This window comes from Pan paniscus, chromosome 13, assembly GCF_029289425.2.
Source record: "Pan paniscus chromosome 13, NHGRI_mPanPan1-v2.0_pri, whole genome shotgun sequence".
NCBI classification, from domain to species: Eukaryota; Metazoa; Chordata; class Mammalia; order Primates; family Hominidae; genus Pan; species Pan paniscus.
In genome coordinates, this window is record NC_073262.2 from 65,188,601 (window position 1) to 65,208,219 (window position 19,619).

At 34.6% G+C, this 19,619-nt stretch overlaps 1 protein-coding gene across 2 annotated transcripts in view; it reads right to left on the bottom strand.

Annotated features, from left to right (window-relative positions):
• The window catches only part of KCNH7 (potassium voltage-gated channel subfamily H member 7), a 481,586-nt gene that overhangs the window by 131,545 nt on the left and 330,422 nt on the right, over window positions 1-19,619 (bottom strand). For both annotated transcript variants that reach the window (XM_034954383.2, XM_003820933.4), the window contains exons 5-6: window positions 17,213-17,233; window positions 9,018-9,232 (exon numbers count right to left, since the gene is read on the bottom strand). In XM_034954383.2, the coding sequence (XP_034810274.1) occupies window positions 9,018-9,232; window positions 17,213-17,233 (236 nt within the window). The remainder of the gene's footprint in view (window positions 1-9,017; window positions 9,233-17,212; window positions 17,234-19,619) is intronic.

The window sequence follows — 19,619 nt, forward strand, 5'->3', positions numbered from 1 at the left end:
TCTTATCTGAGATTCCTTGTAGAACAGAGTTCTATTAAAGCCAATTTAAAAGCCTATGTTAAATATAATTATTCTTGCTGTACTTTATGCAGATAATCAAGCCAAGTATAAGACTTAAGTTTATTTTACAAAGAACTCAGTCCTATCATGATTTGTTTTTGACAAAAACGAGGACTGGAGGGAGAAAAATTGTTTCAAAACTTAACATACACTTGTGATTCAATTCTAATCTCATCAGTTGTTTTCAAGTTTTTGCCAACATTTTAGACTAATCCTGCTTATTCCTGTGAACAAACCAGTGATACCCAGCTGCAGCTCAGAAGAAACAAAAGGGATGGATAATGTAAAAATCTGGATCAATATTTTAATTCTGGGCAATTATCCTCCAAATCCTGGAGGTTTTTTTGTTTGGGAAAATAAGACCAAGGGAGTCAACCAAAGCTAAGTCCCATGCATCCAAATCTTAGCAGGGATACCTATAGCCACCAGTTATCTGGGCATGTCAGCAATCTTGGGATTGTGGAGCTGTCCTTACCCCCTTGATTCATTTTGATATACAGCTTCTGAGAACCCAAATTGCTTCTTCTTGCTAAAAGGCCATTAAACTTCAAATGGCGATGCAGATGAAACCATGCATGGATGTGTCATTCTTCCACGGACCCTTAAACAGACCTCAGGAGGAGCCCTAACTGCCACTTTCCCAAAACAGAACTCCCTGTCAGCAGGAAGGAGTTTAGAATGGTGATTGTCTACTTTCCCCAACAGCCGTTGGGGGTCTCCACTCCTGAGGAAGGGAATGAAAGGAGTTAGCTTTCTTTAGGCAGACAGTAAAGAAAGGTCCCCAGAGAACCTCTGACCAGCCCCACAAGTGCTTACACCAGATGTTTTGTGCAGATAAGAGAACTTACACAGTTCTCTTAAGCATGCCTGCAGTGGACTAAGGGCCCGCATGCACACTGGGGGGATGGAGGGGAGCCACCTGGAATTCATGCCTTATACAAATATGGAACCCAGCCCCGTCAGCTTAGATATATAGAAGCCTTTGTATTCAACTGAGAAGGGGGGAAACTGGGAACCCGCTTTCAGAGCCCCTCTCTCTTTGCTGAGAGCTTTCCTTTCACTTAAAAAATTCTACTCCACTCATTCTTTGAGTATTCATGTGCCTACTTTTTCCTGGTCATGAGACAAGAACCCAGACCTAGCTGAGCTAAGGAGCAAAAAATCCTGCATCAGTATTGTGAATTTTGTTTTTAGTAATTTCAAGAGTGAAGAATCAATGAGTCTTTATACAAATAATTGTTGAAAATTTGCCTTTTTAAGTATAATTTTAAAACCATGAAATTATTATTGAAAAGTACTGCTATATATAAAACCACTTTTAGTTTGTTGTTGTATCTGAAAGACTTTTCAAATCATATCACTGAAGAAATTCAGGACTAAATTTATCCAATTTGAAGGAAACTACAGAACATGTTAAGATATTTTGTACTAATATCTACGGCCATACCACCCTGAGTACATGCGATCTCATCTGATCTCAGAAATGCAACAGAGTTGGTCCTGGTTAGTACTTGGATGGGAGAAACTTTGTACTCTTAAGCCTGAGATGACAAATAATTTTAAACATTAGCTAAGAAGATAAAGTCAATGTTATTTCCTCATTAAAATTTCTTCATTACAAATCAGCCCGCATTCCTAAAGAAGTACTAAATCATAAATACTTGTTTTGGATTTATGTCAAAAATAAGCATAAATTGAGAAACACTGAGTCACAATGAAGAGATAATGAACCAGTTCATAATGAACAAAATTCAATATAAGTAAAAGGCCATAATCTTTCAGTTCTTCTTTAAGTCAGTAATATCAGGGTGGTTTTGCTTTTTCTGTAACTGTGCAGCATACGACCAACAAAAACCCCCATCCCACCATTCTAATCTGAAATCAGCATAAAGTAGATGGTATATAAATTTAAACAAGAGACCGTGCTGGAAATGAACCTCCATGGCAATGATAGCTTTGTAGGCTTTTTGAAGAGTTAACTAACCATTCAGATTAGGACATTTGGTGTCACAGTCAAATGTTACAAGTATGTCCAACTGCCACAGTAACTCCTGAGGAGATTTAGGGGACAAATGGGGAAACAGAACAGAATCATAAAGAGGATATATTTTAGAGAATGAGAACTTCACTTTTGGAATCAAATTACCTCAGTTTGAAGGCTATGTCCATCATTTACTATAAGACCTAAGCAAGTTGCTTCCACTCTCTAAGCTTAATTTCTTCTCTATGAAATGCAGATGGATAATAACGGCACAATCTCACAGTGCTGTCATATAGATTAAAATTGAGAATCCACTAAACCATTTACCACTGAGCCTGGCACATATTAAATGCTCAATCAATGTCAGAAATTATGAAAGTTACCATAATTCTATTTTCATGACAATAATATACTTACATGAATCCTAAATGTTGGGAATCTATTATGGCTCTAAAGTCTACATATACTTAAAGATTATATGGCTTTTTTAATATTCAGAAATTTCTTTCTTGTGACCTAAGTTATTGTGTGATTAAATCTGAACTAATTTTCTTGAGTACTTTCCTCAGTAAAGCTACAGGAAAATTATACCTGTGGACTAATAGTAAATTTTTTCTCATCTTCTGTTGCGCAGATTAATACCTTCTGGCTCATTAAGGTCCCTTCACACATCTTATTTCCTGATTATCTCAAAATGGGTTTCCACTGAATTCACCAGACATTCCTCTTATGTAATAAAGGCCAACTTACAGAACTATTTGGTCATAGTACGACAAATACTAAGTTTAAAGGAAATGTAAACTATTGTTACTTTCATAATATGGCCTTGTAGCATTTATTAAATTAGCATGTGTAAATGCTATATACTGTTATGTAGTGTTTCTCCAAGTAATTTATAATGTCTTGAGTATCTATACTAGGTTTTATATTTCTGTGTTTCTAGAATCTACCCACCGCCCAATGTGGACTCTGTGTGTGTGTGGGGGAGGGTGGGGGTGTGCACGTGTGTGTGGTTAATGCTGTTAATTTGAATTCCTATCTTCATCTCTGCAATGGGCCACTGCTGTTTGATTCTCCTGCTTTACAGGCTTGCTTCTCCCTCTGCATTTTTCTGGTGTGACTGTCAGTCAAGGGGCTATACTTTTTCCTCCACAAGATGATCACATGGCCCAAGATGGTCAATAAGAGTCTTCTTTTTCTGGGAATAATATGGACACTGGAAGAAAGAAGGTCCTTCTCCCCAAATTACTGACTGTGAGCATTAGGTGAGACAGGAGAGTCTGAGGAACTTTCTGCTATTAGGTGGGGAGTGCAGTCAACACAGAAGCAAGGGAGAGAATGTCACTAGTTACACAAAAATGTATATAGCTCACCCCAAAGCAGATCTTTCTCTGTACCTTTCAGTAATATGGCCCAATAAACTTCCCCTCTTCCTGTCATTTTTTTGCTTAAAGTGGTTTGAGTTGGATTTCTGTTACTTGCATTCTGTTACAGTATTGACTGATACAATGGCCAATAAAGATTTGAAATCCACGGTACCATCTTCTTTAACTATTTGGATACTCATACTTATCCAGGGAGAGTGGTCTAATACAAAACTTGTCAAAGCTGAACATGGCAACAAAATAATATGTTTCATCCTAAAAATTGGCACAATATTTGAACTAAACTAGCCTCAGGAATAACAAAATCTTAGAATAGTGCAAAAGTGTGGTTCACTTTTATTTAAAAGGGGGCAAATATAACCAATAATTTGATCTTCAATTGAGAAGTGCAACTGCTTGGTAAAAGGAGACCTTACCTTTGTTCTCCGCCCAAATTTTCTTACAATTCATTGTTTACTCTCCACCACTCCATTGGAATTTGGTAGAAATGGCCAGCCAAGGGCTTGCCTCCCTGAGATGTACACTACTGCACATCAGCCTTTACTGGCTGGACTGTAGTGCAGGAAAAAAAACACACACATCTTCTGAGAATTATTTTCTCTTTTCTCCAAATAAATAAAGAAGGTGAGATGAAATATGGCAAAATGAAATATGACATGATGCATTCCAGAAGACCAATAAGGCCAAAAGAGGTCTATGGATCCAAAATAACAGCAAGAATTGAAGTCTTGCCTAACAAAAGATTTCAGAAGGAAGGCATTTGCTTTGGAGATTTTTGACTGCAGACTTACTCTTGCTTAATCCCACCCAATACCCTCAGTGGTTCATTTGAATCTTTTAAGATGCTACTATGTGTCATATAATTATACCAGGCACTGGTCATACAAACACCTCATGCTGCATTCATTCTTTGGTACCTAGAGATTCCCACATGTGTTTCACTCCAGATTTTTATTCCTTATTTTGGAAACTTCTCACCTTCAAAACGCACTTAAGGGTTTATATTCCCCAAACACTATCCCAAACTCCCAATGTAGGTAAGGTTTCCTCTCTCAGCACCATCTGCACACACAGTGTTTACCCATAGAAAAATACTTTACATTGCACTGTAAAGCCAATGTACTGTACTTGTCTACCTCCTTCGAGACTCAAAGGCAGAGATTTGCCTTTTAATTCTGAATTCCCAGCACCTAGCACTGTGTGTGTTTATACATTATATATGGATATACATGATACATTATATATAATATACATATTGATATACATTATATGTTACATACAATACATATAATATATTATATACATTATATGTTACAATACATATAATATATTATATACATTATATGTTATATACAATATAATATATATTATGTATGTTATATATACACATACTATGTATATATGTATTATATTCAGCACATATAATATATAACATGTATATTATATATACACACATAATATGTATATTATATATACACATAATATGTAATATATAGTATATAGTATATAATGTATATATTATATATTATATATAATACATGTCAATACATGCTTTTGAATGAATAAACAAATACATGAATGACCAACGAATGAATGAATGAATGACCACATAGTCCCTGTGTTGAAGAAGGTGACTCTAACTGAGGAGGCAAATAACTAATTGCCTAATTCTAATTTAACGTGTAATAGAGATAAGATCCAAGTGGTGAGCCAGAACAACAGGAGCAGCGATTATTCTTTTCATCTATGCCTTTTTCTCTTGATGACTACTCTATTGTTTGTGCACTGTAGAGTGTTTAAAATTTATTGTTGAATAATCTATAAGCAAAATCTTGACTTCTTTTGAAGAAAGAAATATCATACAAATCTATTACGTGAATAAAATAAGAAAGAACATTGGATTAAGGAAATACTGCTGGCTGCCTACAGCAAACATGTTGAAAATTTCCTGACAAAGAGATCTCCATGTAGGCCTAAAGAAAATAAAAAGACAAGTAAAGTCTTTTGGTTATTACCGAGTTGTTTTTGGTGACCAGAGGACAACTAATGTTAAAAGTAGTGAATATGGAAATTTCAAAGATAGCTGCAATTAGGAAACTTCACAAATACAAAATGAAGTATATAATCCTATAAATGAGTTATTGAAGAGCTCTGCTTTCAAGTGCTTGAATAAAATTTCCAGAGGCTATGCCTGCCGGAGGAAGTTCTTGGTATTTGATCTCTACATTGTTTGGTTTGACATGTGGACAATTGGAAGGTTTGTCACTAAGAGCTAAAAGGGGCCCCTACAAAGAAGATAAAGCATTCCTACTGATGCCTTTTTTCCCAGTTTCTGGTCTCAGCCTTTATTCAATCCCTTATTATTTCTAGCAAGGACCATAGCAACTTAAGTGTTTCACCTGACTCCAGAATTTCCTCCCATTCATTGTATTTTTTACACTGTAAAAAAAGAGAGAACTTTTATAAAATATGATCAAATTCTGATCTTCCAGCAGTTTGAAAAAGGCTTTTGCCTGTATCATACCTCTCCAGTTGGGGTACTTTGGAGAGTGGGAGGGGGATACTCCACAATTTGTGGGAAGCTTAAGAAGCTTTAGGAAAACTCTGGGGTCTTTCTGTGGGCCTCAGATTCACTCAGTGGTAAGTAGTCATCTTAGTCCATTTGGGCTGCTAAAATAAAATATTCATCAACTGGGTAGCTTACAAACAAGAGAAATGTATTGTCCACAGTTATGGCGGCTGTGAAGTCCAAGATCAAGTTGCCAGCCTATTTAATGCCTGATGAGGGCTTGCTTCCTTGTTCATAAATAAGCTCCATCTTTTCATTGTAACCTCACAGTGCAGAAGGGGGCCAAAGAGCTCTCTGGGGCCTCTTTTACAAGGACACTAATCCCATTTATGAGAGCTCCACACTCATGACCTATTCTGAAAGGTCCCACCTCCAAATGCCATCATGCTGGTGATTATGTTTCAACACATAAATTTTGGTGGGTACACAAACATTAGGTCTATAATAATATTTTAAAACATTTTTAAATGTTAAAACAAATATTTCTATATTACAAAGCTAAATTTGAAAGTCACAGGGCTTTTAAAGATAAAGTGTGAGACCAAAAAAAATGCAAAGCTTTTGATGGAAACTGTTGCATTTTACTCAAACCCCCATGGCACTTATGTGAAAAGGTAGAAAAGTGTTATTTTGAAGGTAAATTTTCCAGACTAGCCTCTCGCCAGCTCAGAAAACCACTTGTTCTAAAAAGTCATATGGACTTTACTGCTTTCATAACTTTGTTCTTGTGTTTTTTTCTACCTGGAATTCTTATCCCTTCCCTTGGCTAACTCTTCCATCCATTTATGCACTCATTTATTCAGCAAACATTTGATGAACTCCATTCTGCCAGGTGTTCTACTAAGGCCCTCGTGATGTAGGGATAAAGAGATCCTGCAGAGATGGTGAGGAGAGTTGGGGGATCATAGAAGAATATAAATAAACATAATAATGACCTGACATTGCTTGTTATGGTACGTAGTACTAGGATGGACACTTTCCACATTTCTATTTAATTCTTATATCAACTCTGAGAAGTAAGGTTTCCCAGTCCCGAAATTTGCCTTAATGTCACACAATAAATGCCACTTGCATTCATGGCCTACAATAAATGCCTGAAATAAAACACAATCCCGTTTGACTCTGATTTATGCTCTTAAAATTTACTGACTACGCAGTTTGATGTGACCATCTAGATCTGGCTTAAATGTTCAATCCTGTCTTTTTTTCTTCCCTGCAAATTCTTCCCTTATAGTAGAATAACTTTCTCCCTAATATTCTTTATTACCATGCATTTCATTATTGATATTTATATATATGTTTCCTGTCCCACTATCTGAGAAAGCCCCCAGAGCAGGTGCTTCTCAGATCTCTGTGTGTATCATGTTCTCCTGGCACAGTGGATCTGCTGAACATGGCAGCATAGGGTGGCCTCTGTGGTGGACCAAGCACATGAAAGACTTGCTGAGATCCCACATGGCTGCACACAGGCCTTAAGATGTGTTTTGTTCAGCCTAAAAAAGAGTTCAAGGCATTTTTTCATTTGTCAACTTTAAGAAATAAAGAGGTTATCTTAAATTCTGCATTTCCAGCTTCTCTTTTAAAATGGAAAGATTTGCAAGCATTCATTAATTGGTCAAGCATTTCTGCTTAACCACAGTTAGACAGAGCTGCATATCAGCTGTCTGCTTTAGATGGGGCCTGCACTCCACAGTTCGCCACAGTCCCCATTGCCATGCTGTGCTTCTCTTTAAATTTTATTCCCTTATGCATTGCAGGGCCCTGATCCTAATATTTCCAACTTTTCTTCTGTCTCCTCTTAAGTCTCTTGATTCCTATATATTCATATAATGGTAGGAATCTATAAATAATAAAACTTTTAAAGTAAAAACAATTGAAAGGAAAACACAAAGCTATCAAAATGATGTCAATAAAATGTGCGTAACAGTAAACTGTTCATTTACCCATTTTACTAAATATAAGTTAAGAAAAGTGAAATGCCAAGAAAAGAAAGCCTCTTCACTACATAAATATTAAAATATATAGAAAAAATGCTCTCAAGAATGGCGTGTATAATTTCTCATCTCAAATAAATATAGACTGCACAGGTTTATTTATAACTTGCTCATGGTCTTTTCATAGCTATTTCAGCTCACACATAAGAGGTTATCTGGAAACAGTACTATAGTGTGGTTTGTAGTGATTACAATTACAGAAAAACTTCATTAATTCAAAAACTTCAATGCTTGGGATAAAGAATGGGGGCAAGCTTGGCTTTATATTATAGAGAGTTTATGCAAAGATTTGCTAAGCAAATATACCGAGTAAATTGTTTGTAGAAGAACCGCTTGCTTGACAAATTTTAAAGTCATGAATTCCCAACAATGTAAGTGCATTGTAAGCAAAAGCTACGTACTGCTTAGGTTGGTATATTGATATAATAAGTAGAAACCATTTTTATCTACTCTCTGAAGCAGTACGCCTGCTAGCTTTTCATCCTAGTTCAAGTTGCAGTATTTATTTGAAAACAATAAGATATTGTTCCAATAAAATGTGGTGTTCCACTGACTTTTCATCATCTCAGACAGCTCTTTTCCCCAAGTTAACTGACTTAGATCTGACTCTATTTAGTAGAGTAAGTGCAAAAGGATACCACAGTTCAGAGCAAATGCTAATTAGTCCCCTAAAGCTTCAATAGACACATCCATTATATTAAAAAACCATGTTTTAATAATGTGAGAGTTGGCAGCCAAACACTAAGTGTCCAAACATGACGAATAGCAGGTTAACCACCTCTACGAAAGTGGGAGCAACCATGCCATGTTAGCCCATTTTTGCTTAGTCTTGTAATATATAAAATCATAGTATACAACTTTATTAATCTGTTATATTAGAGAGTTACCCAACATCTCAAGATAAATAGGAGTACAAAGAAAAAATGTCTTACCTCTACCGATAGTCATTTACAAGAAAAAGAATATGTTTCATGGTGCAGAAACAAACCTCTAAAACAGCTGAAATTGATAAGAAAATTGTGTCCTACCTGGGTCACTTTCTCGGTCACATTGTGTGTTCGATCTTTAACCTTGGGTGCAATAATGGTTTTATCTGAAGAAGGAGGTGATGAATTCTTTTTCTCAGTTTTGACCTCTGAAAAATTCAGAGTGAGCTGTGGAATCTTGTTAATGGTGCTGTATTTGTTGAGGTTTGAATCTGATGTGGATCCCAGGAGGCTTGACTTGATATGATTAAAAGGCCCTAAAAAAATGGAAAGTATGTGTAAGAGTAATATAAGAAGATATAGAAGAAAGAGACAGTTCTGAAATGCCCTGCTAATGATTCCTGACCAATATGATCCTGATTTGAGTGTGACTGAATGCAGCCAGCTGATACCTGGACACAGGGCTTAGGGTCACCTTGGGCCTCATGGAATGGCATGTGAGTATCTGAGAATAAGACTGGGTTCTAAGTGTGTACCCAGAGAGCAAATGGCAGATTTAGCTGTTAATTAGTTTCTTTCATTAAAAGCTAGAATAAAAGAAAAAACTACACTCTATGTTACTGGTCAAATTCTACCTTTAAAATTTCTTATAAATTTCATTTTGTAATTTGAGGATTATTTAAGAAGGACTTACCTATGGTTAAAGTCATATTGGCCATGAAATTTCCAAATGGATTGTTTACCCTGCTCCAATTTGTGTTACTCCCCTGTCTATGTCACTGAGGAGTGACAAGCCATCTAGGCTCTTCATATGTTTCCACTACCTATATGAGATGCTCCACAGAGCTTCTGAAAGAGTTAAACCCAGATGAAGGAATTACAGATAAAACTGCAGAGGGTGAAAGGCCATTTTTGTGTGAATGTGTGTACTCTATTGAAAACTCTTGGATCATATGTGGGATTTTTAGATCCTTTTTTTTCTTTCACTTATGTTTAAGTCTTGACCACTTTCTGAGAAAAAAAAAGGCGCTATTAAAAACCACAAAAGACTAATGCTCTGGCAAACATAACTTACAATACAAGTGACCACAGCTAGGTAATAGGGCATGTCTGGGGTTGATAGTACCTAGTCGCTTCTCAAAATCTTTCCTACAAAGATAACTTGGCAAGGTGGCAAGACTCCTGGTTTCTTTGTTGAGGGAGTAGACTGACCAGCTGTATCTTCCTTTGGGATGAATCTGTTGTCTGTTGCTTATGGAGAATCAGGAAATTCTCTGAGAAGTATCTCGTGTAATGAGCAATATTACGTACACTGTTATTTAGCTCTTAAAAATTAACAACAGGGAGAATTTTATAAAAATCGTGAGCTCCCTATTTTTGTGCCCCAGGAAGTGGTTAAAACATACAAATTCCATCAATAAACTTGTTAGGCAGCATAGTTGCTTTTGTTATTTTTTTCCCTGTTCAAAATGACGTGAACCCATTTTCGGGATCAAAATGTACTTTAAGCATCAAGCAAGGTATAAACACTTAAAAATTAGACTTAAAGATTTTGCATTTTGGACAATAATCAATCAACTGGGGTCAGATATAATACTAAGAAATCAATGCTCATCATTTTGTTCATAGTCACTATGGGGGAAAATCACACTATACTTGTTCATAAAAGTTTACACTTGTTTATTATAAAAGTTTGAAGTAATCTTAATAAATTTTCATGTATTTAACAAATACTGTGTTTCTTGAGTTGCATTTCTGTTGACTCCCTGAGTCTTATCCATGACGATGACCAAGTCCATCTAGAAGAAAAATGTCACGAGCTCTCCAGGAATTTATCGCCTCATATGTTCTCATTTGCGTATAGAACCTAACTCTCTTTACTATTTATACAAAGATAGAAATAAGAGCCAATAGTGGCAACAAATTCATCTAGCCTTCAGATAGTTCTCTGACAGAAACTCCGTTCTTCAGGTCTTTTTGGAAGTCTCCAGCCCACATCACTAATTTATTTTATTGTAATGCATACCAGGATAGTGTTTCCCTTTCTGCAGCATTCTATAGTTGAGTTCTAGGTTTTATATCTTAATATTTACAGTTTGTAAATTATGCTAGGATTTCAGATTTCTCAGATATTGTCTTTTCCCCAACTCTAATGTCCTATTTTCAATCCTTAGGTTATTTAACTAACAGGGATACTATTAAGAGATTATAGATAACAGAGATCAAATATGTAGTTAAATTGTATTCAAAGCCCTTAAGCTCATCTTTCCACTCTCTTTTTTAATCATCCTTCTCTATGCTGCATTTCTGTAGCAAATTGTCCACAGAGTTATTTAAAATTTGGCTAAATTCACGGATCATCGATGTCATCACAGATTCTACAATGTTAATAGACAGAAAGACACTGTTAATCTACTTTAATTGCCCTTGTGACCAGTGCCAATAAACTCCTCTGAATTGGCTACACTTATATAAGCATGTGATTTCAACTATGGTAGTATTTCACTCTGGGGGAGATTTGTGGGGGCATTTTTTGTTGTCACAATTATGAAAGAATTTCAATGTCACAATTTTCCTGCCTTAAAGAATTGCCTTACATGCCTCGAGGCCATTCATGAAGGTGAAAAGCCTGTTTATTCATGAACTGAGCTTTAAAACTAACTTTCACATATAAACACCACAGTGTGCTTTTTACATGATTTTAATATAAATTGAAATTTCCAGAGCTACAATTTCCATGTAGAGGTAAGAATATATATTGTTTTATTCAGAACTTTATCAGAAATTGTCCATCATTTTGGAAAATTATGCCACTTAGAGCTACACTCCTCATGGCATTTGAGTAGCCAATAGAATATTTCAGAATTTAGTTTACAATCTGTGTTTGGATCTGTTATTTGCAAATATGTAAGCTAAGAGATTTGAGTCTTCTTTATCAGTGTTGGAACCAAATATTATTAAATTTTCAGAGAATTACCAAAATCACACTAATACAAGTTCCTTCAAAAATATTTTATATAAATATCTTCCTATATATGTAAAATGATATGATACTATGAAAAGGAACCTATCTCTTAAAAATGAAACACTTGTAATTATTATTTGTCTTTGGGTTGGCTGTTGGTTTTCAGTCTCATTCTCAAAACTCCCTGGAGATCTGCCACAACTTCTCTATAATGTCTCAATTGCCATTTCATTTTCCATTCCATCTTCAATTTCTCACTACATAACAAAGCATGTTTGCAGGATCTTTTTTTATGTATTAGAGGATGAATACATGCCCTGATATCTAGTGGGATTTCTTTCTTCTGTGCAATTCACTACTATTGCATTATATCACGGAAGGTATCATTTTGACACTACTATTAAAAGCAAGAGCTAGCTCATTTATAAGAATACCATACTTCCTTATTTTCTTTTCAGTTTATATTGGTATATTAATCATAATTAAATTTTAGTTACTTCCCATTTTTAAAATTCATGTATAAATAAGTCTGATATAATTCTTGACTCCAATGGTGGTTTTGATTATGCTGCCCATTTATCCTCCTGCTGTACCATTTTATCTGGTACCTGTATGGAATATTTTCTCATGTACTTAATGCTTTTAAAACCAAGTTTTCTTCATATGTCTGATTATTGCGTTATGTTTTCTAGTGCAGTTATATTTGAACACTAACATATTGAAATAAATATTTTATTGTAAACTGCTTTTCTTTTATTTCTCCTGTATATTACCGTTAGGGAATCATGTTGATATTTTAGAAATAGGTTAAATTATCTCTGAGTTCCATTTCAGGATAGGAAAATGAGTATAACAAAATATTTATTGAGACAAGGAGACATTGGATCTGATATGATTGAGAAACTGGTTGATAAAATGTCATACTCAAATTTGGCCTCAGAATTTGCAACTTCATTGCATTCACTATTTTAGTTCTCTTATTTGCAGGTAGAAAAATCTTCTAAACTCTTATTCTATTCTGGGGTTTTTTTTTTTTTTGGCTCTTAGTCTTAAATAGTTAATCCACATTTTCTTTTAATCTATATTTTAATTAATTCAGCAAAACTTAAAATATTACTTAAAATAACTTGTGCAAGCTACTTAGATAAGGCATTTAAAATTTATTTCATGCTGTATAAAAAAGATAATTATGCTTCTTTCTACTGATTTTAAAGCAGATGTTTAAATGCAGAAGACTTCTGGAGCCTTCAAGATGATCAGTGTTGGCTTAGATTCCTCTAAGCCCATCTAAATGCAAATGAAAAAAATTTCAACATTTTAACTAAGGTAGGTATTAATAATATCCTTATTTCACCAATTGTAAACCTAAGTGGACAGAATATGAGGCCAGAAAAGAATAAGAATAAAGGACCAGAATGCAGGGTTTCCTACCTCCTAAGTCTATATTCAGAGAGGCCTTGGTTGAGGATTTAAAGGTGAAAGGCAGCCTCACTGAGAGTGATCATGAACAGATGGGATTTAGGATTCTAATGAAAGAAAGGAGAATAACCTGAAAAACAAAGTAAATAAATTTAAAGGAAATGAATTGGCAGAAATAGAGGGAAATAAGAGATTCAATAGAAAGTCATGTAAAACGCAGAAGCACAGAGGTGGACTTGATGTTCTTCAGAGAAGCATTTGTAAGATGGATGACCAGGTTACATTTTTCAATATATTAGGAGAAGGTGGAAAACAGGTAACCAGGTAGACTAAACCAACAGCTGGAGAGTGCTTTAATATATTTCAAGGGTCTGATTAAACATAAAGTAGGCCAATTTCCAACTACAAAGAAATACCTACATTTAGACATGAAGCTAGAGGCTAAAGCAACAACTGGGAAAAATTTTAAAGATATTTAAAATTTATACGATGAGGCTATTTAAATTTATCATGAGTTATGAGATGCTAAAGGAGAATATGTTTTTCTTTTAGATGGTGCTGGAAATATAGCTAAGGGCATCTGATAGATTAAAAAAATAATGGTACTTTAAAAAATCATTTTGGAGGGCCAAATGTGATAGGAAAGAAGGAAACCAAACAGACAAAGGTTGTTTTCAAATCATCAGGTATTTGTACAATATATCTTAGGGCACTGAGTTTATTTAGCTAAAGTTTAATAAAACCCAAATTCCTCAAGTGACTTAACATGAAAGAAGATGCAAATGCAGTGTTTAATAATTAAACTTTGTAAAAGAACACTGTCAATAAGTATAAGGCAACCAGTTTAGCACTTAGAAAAATGCATAAGAAGTAATCATCAAATTATTTTTCTTCATATTATCTGTTTCAGTGCATGACATATTATTTGCAGGAGTAAACTGTTATCATTGAAAATCAATTTGCAAATCCTTATCAGATGACAAGATACTGGGTAATGGCCAATGCAGCCTATGAGAAACAAGTTGTATTAGATTCATTTATTTCGTTTATGAGTCATATAGGCTAGAGAGGAGATAAAAGCTGTAAAAAACCTTGAAAGTAGTTTTACTTCAGAGTCGTATGACAGATTCATAGACTAATTGGAAATGGAACACACCAATGTCAGAGGGAAGCAGGGTTACTTGAGATAGCAAGGAGGTGGGAGCATTAAAGGGGCAAAATTGTATTATGACTTATTTACGAAGTAGAGAAAGTGAGGTAGATTTTTACTGATGACTTGTAAAGCAAAATAGAAAAGCCACCAAGTTGGAGGTAAAAATTAATATATGAGTGATGGAGGTAGGATTAGGTACCCCTCTCACATATTAGAGAAGTTGTTAAAAAATTATAATACATACATATGTATATGCAGGATGTGCAATTTATTTGAAATAACTTTTCCACTTTTTCACAATGGTTTACACTTTTAACAAAGAACTTTGAAATGTTAGCTTAAGGAGTCAGAATGCTAAGAAAATTTATTAAAGGGAAACAAAATAGATCCTAAGAAAGAAGATTAAGTGGAAATTAGTTTTAGAAAAAAGATAGAGTACCAATTTGCTGTCTTTTTACTGTGATATTGCATCATGATTAGCAGTAGTCAGCTAGTATCTCTGTCCAGTAGAGACAGATGAAGGGGAAAAAATACATATCAGAAAGAAGGATTTAGGTTAGCTCTTTGTGTAACAGGCACTAACACAGACTTCCTGAGAAAGTTAAAGAATGGCATCCTCTGGAGATAAATGTACCACCTGTGCAAGGTATTTAGCCAATACCTCACCTGACATGAATAAATCAGATGATATTGAAGACATTACCAACACATTCCTAAGTTATTTATTTAATTCAGAATTAAATAATTAGAATTAAATTCAACCAAAAAATGTTTTTTGGTTGAATATTGAAATAATTAGTTATAATTATGCATTTTGTACACAAAGCAGTGTAGAAACCTGCATTTTTTATTTAGATCTCGTATAGAAGCAAAGTCAAAAGAATTTAAAATGCACACTTGGGGGGTCCTGTACCTAATTAGCAATGTTAATGGCTTTGTGAAAAATCTTAGAGGCAGACACTTAAACATTGTTAATAGTTTTCAAAACCAGAGCTTGAAAAAAGTAATGAAGACTTTGGATTGAAAATTTACATTAAATTTAATTAAGTTTGCAAATGTTTTCTCCAATTTGGGGATATAACTTCTTAAGTATTAATATGTGAAAACTTTGTGCAATGGTTTAGATATTTGTAATGCCAAATTCTGACTTTGATGATTCTACCATACACTTTAAATTGTGATCGTAAAATTGATGAGCAATCTGAAATCTATGTAATAAATAAAGAATATCCGTGTTCAAAGACTACTCCTATTAAAAATGAGAGAGTTGAGAAAAAAAGTTTGGAGAGTAAATGAATTGTTTTATGACACTAAAATAAAATAGCTGTACTTTGACATATATGTGAACTAGTAGTTTGAAAGTTAAACAAGTCCAATTTTCTATTTGTTGAGAAAAATTAGGTTCATTTATCACTACATTTAAAAATCACTAGAAAATTAATTAATGCCTATTAATTTACTGCTAATTGTTAAATCCTAAAGCTAGTTGGCAAGAACTATCTGTATCCTGCTTCTTGAGGTTACATTCTGAATTATGTCAATGCAAACCACCACACACAGTTGACACTAATTTAGAAATCACAGTGGACAGGTCAAAAAAAAAAAAAAAAGAACAATGATGTAGGTGAAATCCCATCCCACTATTGGGGTCAACCTGCATAGACCCTTTTAAAGTGCCTACAAAATAAAATTGGGGTGGGTTTGGGGGGATACTGTCATAATTTCCCTGATTTTCAAATTTCCCTAGGTTGCTGACCAAACATTTTTGCTCCCTAGCGCTATTAATTCATAACCATCACCAGCTCTGAATTATTTTAGGGAAGCAATTGAGAAATCAAGATACAAAATTGCACAGTGGTCAGTGTACCAGTGACATAGGAGAGAGTGGTCAAAACAGTGAATTCTAAGTAATGACGGTTACTGGTGGAGACGTGTTCATGCAACACACATGCACAAAATAAGTCACAATCACCATTTGCACACCCACAGCAGCATGCATGGCCTATGTTGAAAGACCAAATCCCAATGGTTTTCAATTTGATGATAATAATATGGTTATCATATTTTGTGATCCTTGTATCTACTATGATATAGTAGAAAACAGAATTGAATTCCAAATTTTCAGCCCAATCCAAATTTATCCAGAGTATTCCCAGTTAAATATAACCCTATGGTAGTTGTAGGTCATGCCAGTGATTTCAGACTAATAGGGAACAAAATTAAAATGATTAAAATATAATAGAGAAAAATAGAAAACAACTGTCATGCATATATAGTTTACTACTACAGTAAGCTGAAAACCATACCCCCTGCCATCCAGGAACGTGAAACTAGTTTTGAGGAAACAAAAGAGGAACAAGTGAAGTGATGCTGTCATGTAGCACTTTGCTTATTTTATTTAATCTTGCACTCAAAATTTTTGTTTTCCTGAAATAGGCTTTTGTGCCTCTGTCACATCAGAATATATTTAGCTTGATATTTGTGTTTTTCCAAGTGATTTAAATATTTAGGAAGTATTCATTGTCAACCTAGGCTTATAATTCTTGCAGGCAAAAGGAGCTCATGATCATTTTGGTGACACAGCAGAGAAATAACAATGTCTGTAGCAAAATCAAGCCATGATGTCTCCACCAGGCACCCCAAATAGCTAAGGGCAGCACGAAGATGTTGCACTGAACAGGGCATACAGCAGGCAAGTTAACATGCCGAGTAAAGGGGCACGTTGAACATCAGATGGTGAAATTTGAGTTTGTACATTACCTTTGACATTGCGACCATTGTCTGTTTTGAGCACATAAGGATAAAAAAAGAGAAATATAAAAAGAAGACTAAAATTATATTATATACACTGAATTACCTGTATAAAAACAATCAGAGAAATCAGAATATGATGGAAAATTTCTCTTTAATTGAAATTAACATTTTGTACTATTCCACCAAGTAACATGCATATACTAAAAATAGTATCTGTCATAATATACATTCTTATTTAAATATGTGAAGCATTTATCTCAATTTAAATGGATTCCAAAGTACAGATTTTATAATTATGACAGTTTGGAAATAGACTTCCCCAGCTGCTGCAGTTGTGACAAAACTTTCAACCTTGTCAACAGCCAATTTTAGTGTCTCCTCAACTATCACTTAGAATATACTCAAAGGAAGACTCTACATTTTGCATGTTAAGTATTTTTTTGCATATAATTTAACCTAGTATGTTAATAAGGAAAATGTTTCTAAGATAACAGTTCCTTCCTTCCTCCCTCCCTCCCTCCCTTCCTTCCCTCCCTCCCTCCCTTCCTTCCTTCCCTCCTTCCCTCCTTCCCTCCTGCCTTCCTCCCTTCCCTCCTTCCCTCCTTCCCTCCCTCCTTCCCTCCTTCCTTCCCTCCTTCCCTCCTTCCTTCTTGCCTTCCTTCCTTCCCTCCTTCCCTCCTTCCTTCTTTCCTTCCTTCCTTCCCTCCTTCCCTCCTTCCTTCTTTCCTTCCTTCCTTCCTTCCCTCCTTCCCTCCTTCCTTCCTTCCTTTCTTCCTTTCTTCCTTCCTTTCTTCCTTTCAGGACAAGGTCTGTCTATATCTCTCTGGATGGACTTGAACTTCTAGGCTCAAGAATCCTCATGCCTGAGCCTCCTTAGTAGCTGGGACTACAACCACACCAGTCTGCCTGGCTCCACTCTGCCTGGCTCCAACTTACATTATTAATCACAATTTTATTAACTGCCCTCCTCCAAATGTTCTTCAATATATATTTTAAAAATAGCAAATATAACTGAAAGAGTCATTCTTAGGCAAAAATAATTGCAAGAAGTAAATGAAAGATTAGATTGTTTTAAAAAATGTAAACATTTTTGTTAATGTTGTCACAATGAATTTAGTGTAATTACTAGAATATTGAAAAATTTTATTTGTAATAAAATGGGCTCTTTTAAAATCTAAGTTAAATATTTTCAGATTTATTTTGAGATCAGCTATCTAAATGTTGCATACTTGCCACTAACAAAATATGCATTACTAGCTATGAAACACACTTGCTTAAAATAAATGTCACTGTCATATCAAAACCATTCAAATATATCCAAGATTTGAAAAATCTGTTCAGCATTTTGTTGATATCTACGCTAACACTGTGCCCATTTAAAATCTTGGGATATATCATAATAATTTCAAAGCTTACAACTGAAATAATTCTAATAATGTGATATATTGAATTGCTCGTAGACATTGCATTGGACAAAGATATACAAATAAAACTGTGGCCTTAGATGACAACTCCCTTTCCTCTTTGAGAGAATTACAAAAAACAAATAGAGATAGTGGAAGAGATCTTGATTACTCAGAATGAATGTGTCTGTCGGAAGCTGGGTCCAAAAACCATTAGTAAAGTAGCAACTGCTTGCAAGTAGTTATAAATTATAACTGTACTTATCAAACCTAAAAATTATATGTAAAGATTTACCAATTCCAAGAAAACTAACAAAACATTACATTATATAGTTATTACAGCTTTGACCTTCCAAGGCAGAGTGTGGCTTGTGCACTGGTCTTAGCTGAGATCTGCTTGTTATTCTTCCGTGACAATGCAAGTACAGAAATTGGAGTAAATATTTAGAATCTTTTGTAGCAGTTTGGCAGAGTAATTTCATGTCTGATTAATCTAATAATAAAACAATTGGGGTTTATATTTTATGTCTATTTTTTACATTTTATTTTTCCAGTAGTACATTTTTATTGGCTTCACAAATGTATTGGTCAGTGATGAATTAGAAAACAAAATTCTGGTTCTTCATCAAAGATGGTTTGAAAAGTATGGTTCTAAGGTACTTGATAATGTGGATTAAATGAGAGGATAAGGTAAAATATTATTCATTAATATATCTGCAAAATATTTAAAGTTCTGTGAAGATAGCCTGTACAGGAGAACATTTTTATTTATTTGAATGAGGAGACAACAACCCGACTTTGAAATCTTGTGCATGATTTCACCTGTTAATCAGTTACATGAATTCATAAAACTAAAATCACTTCTAAAAGTTTTCCATCTTTCCTTATCAATGGCTCTATTTCTAAAATATATCAAATTATAAAGTCTTAGGGCATGTAGTTTCTTTTTTGCTAATCAGTGATTTTGTAGCTAAAATTTCTTTAAAGATGAAGTAGAAAATACCCTCTGA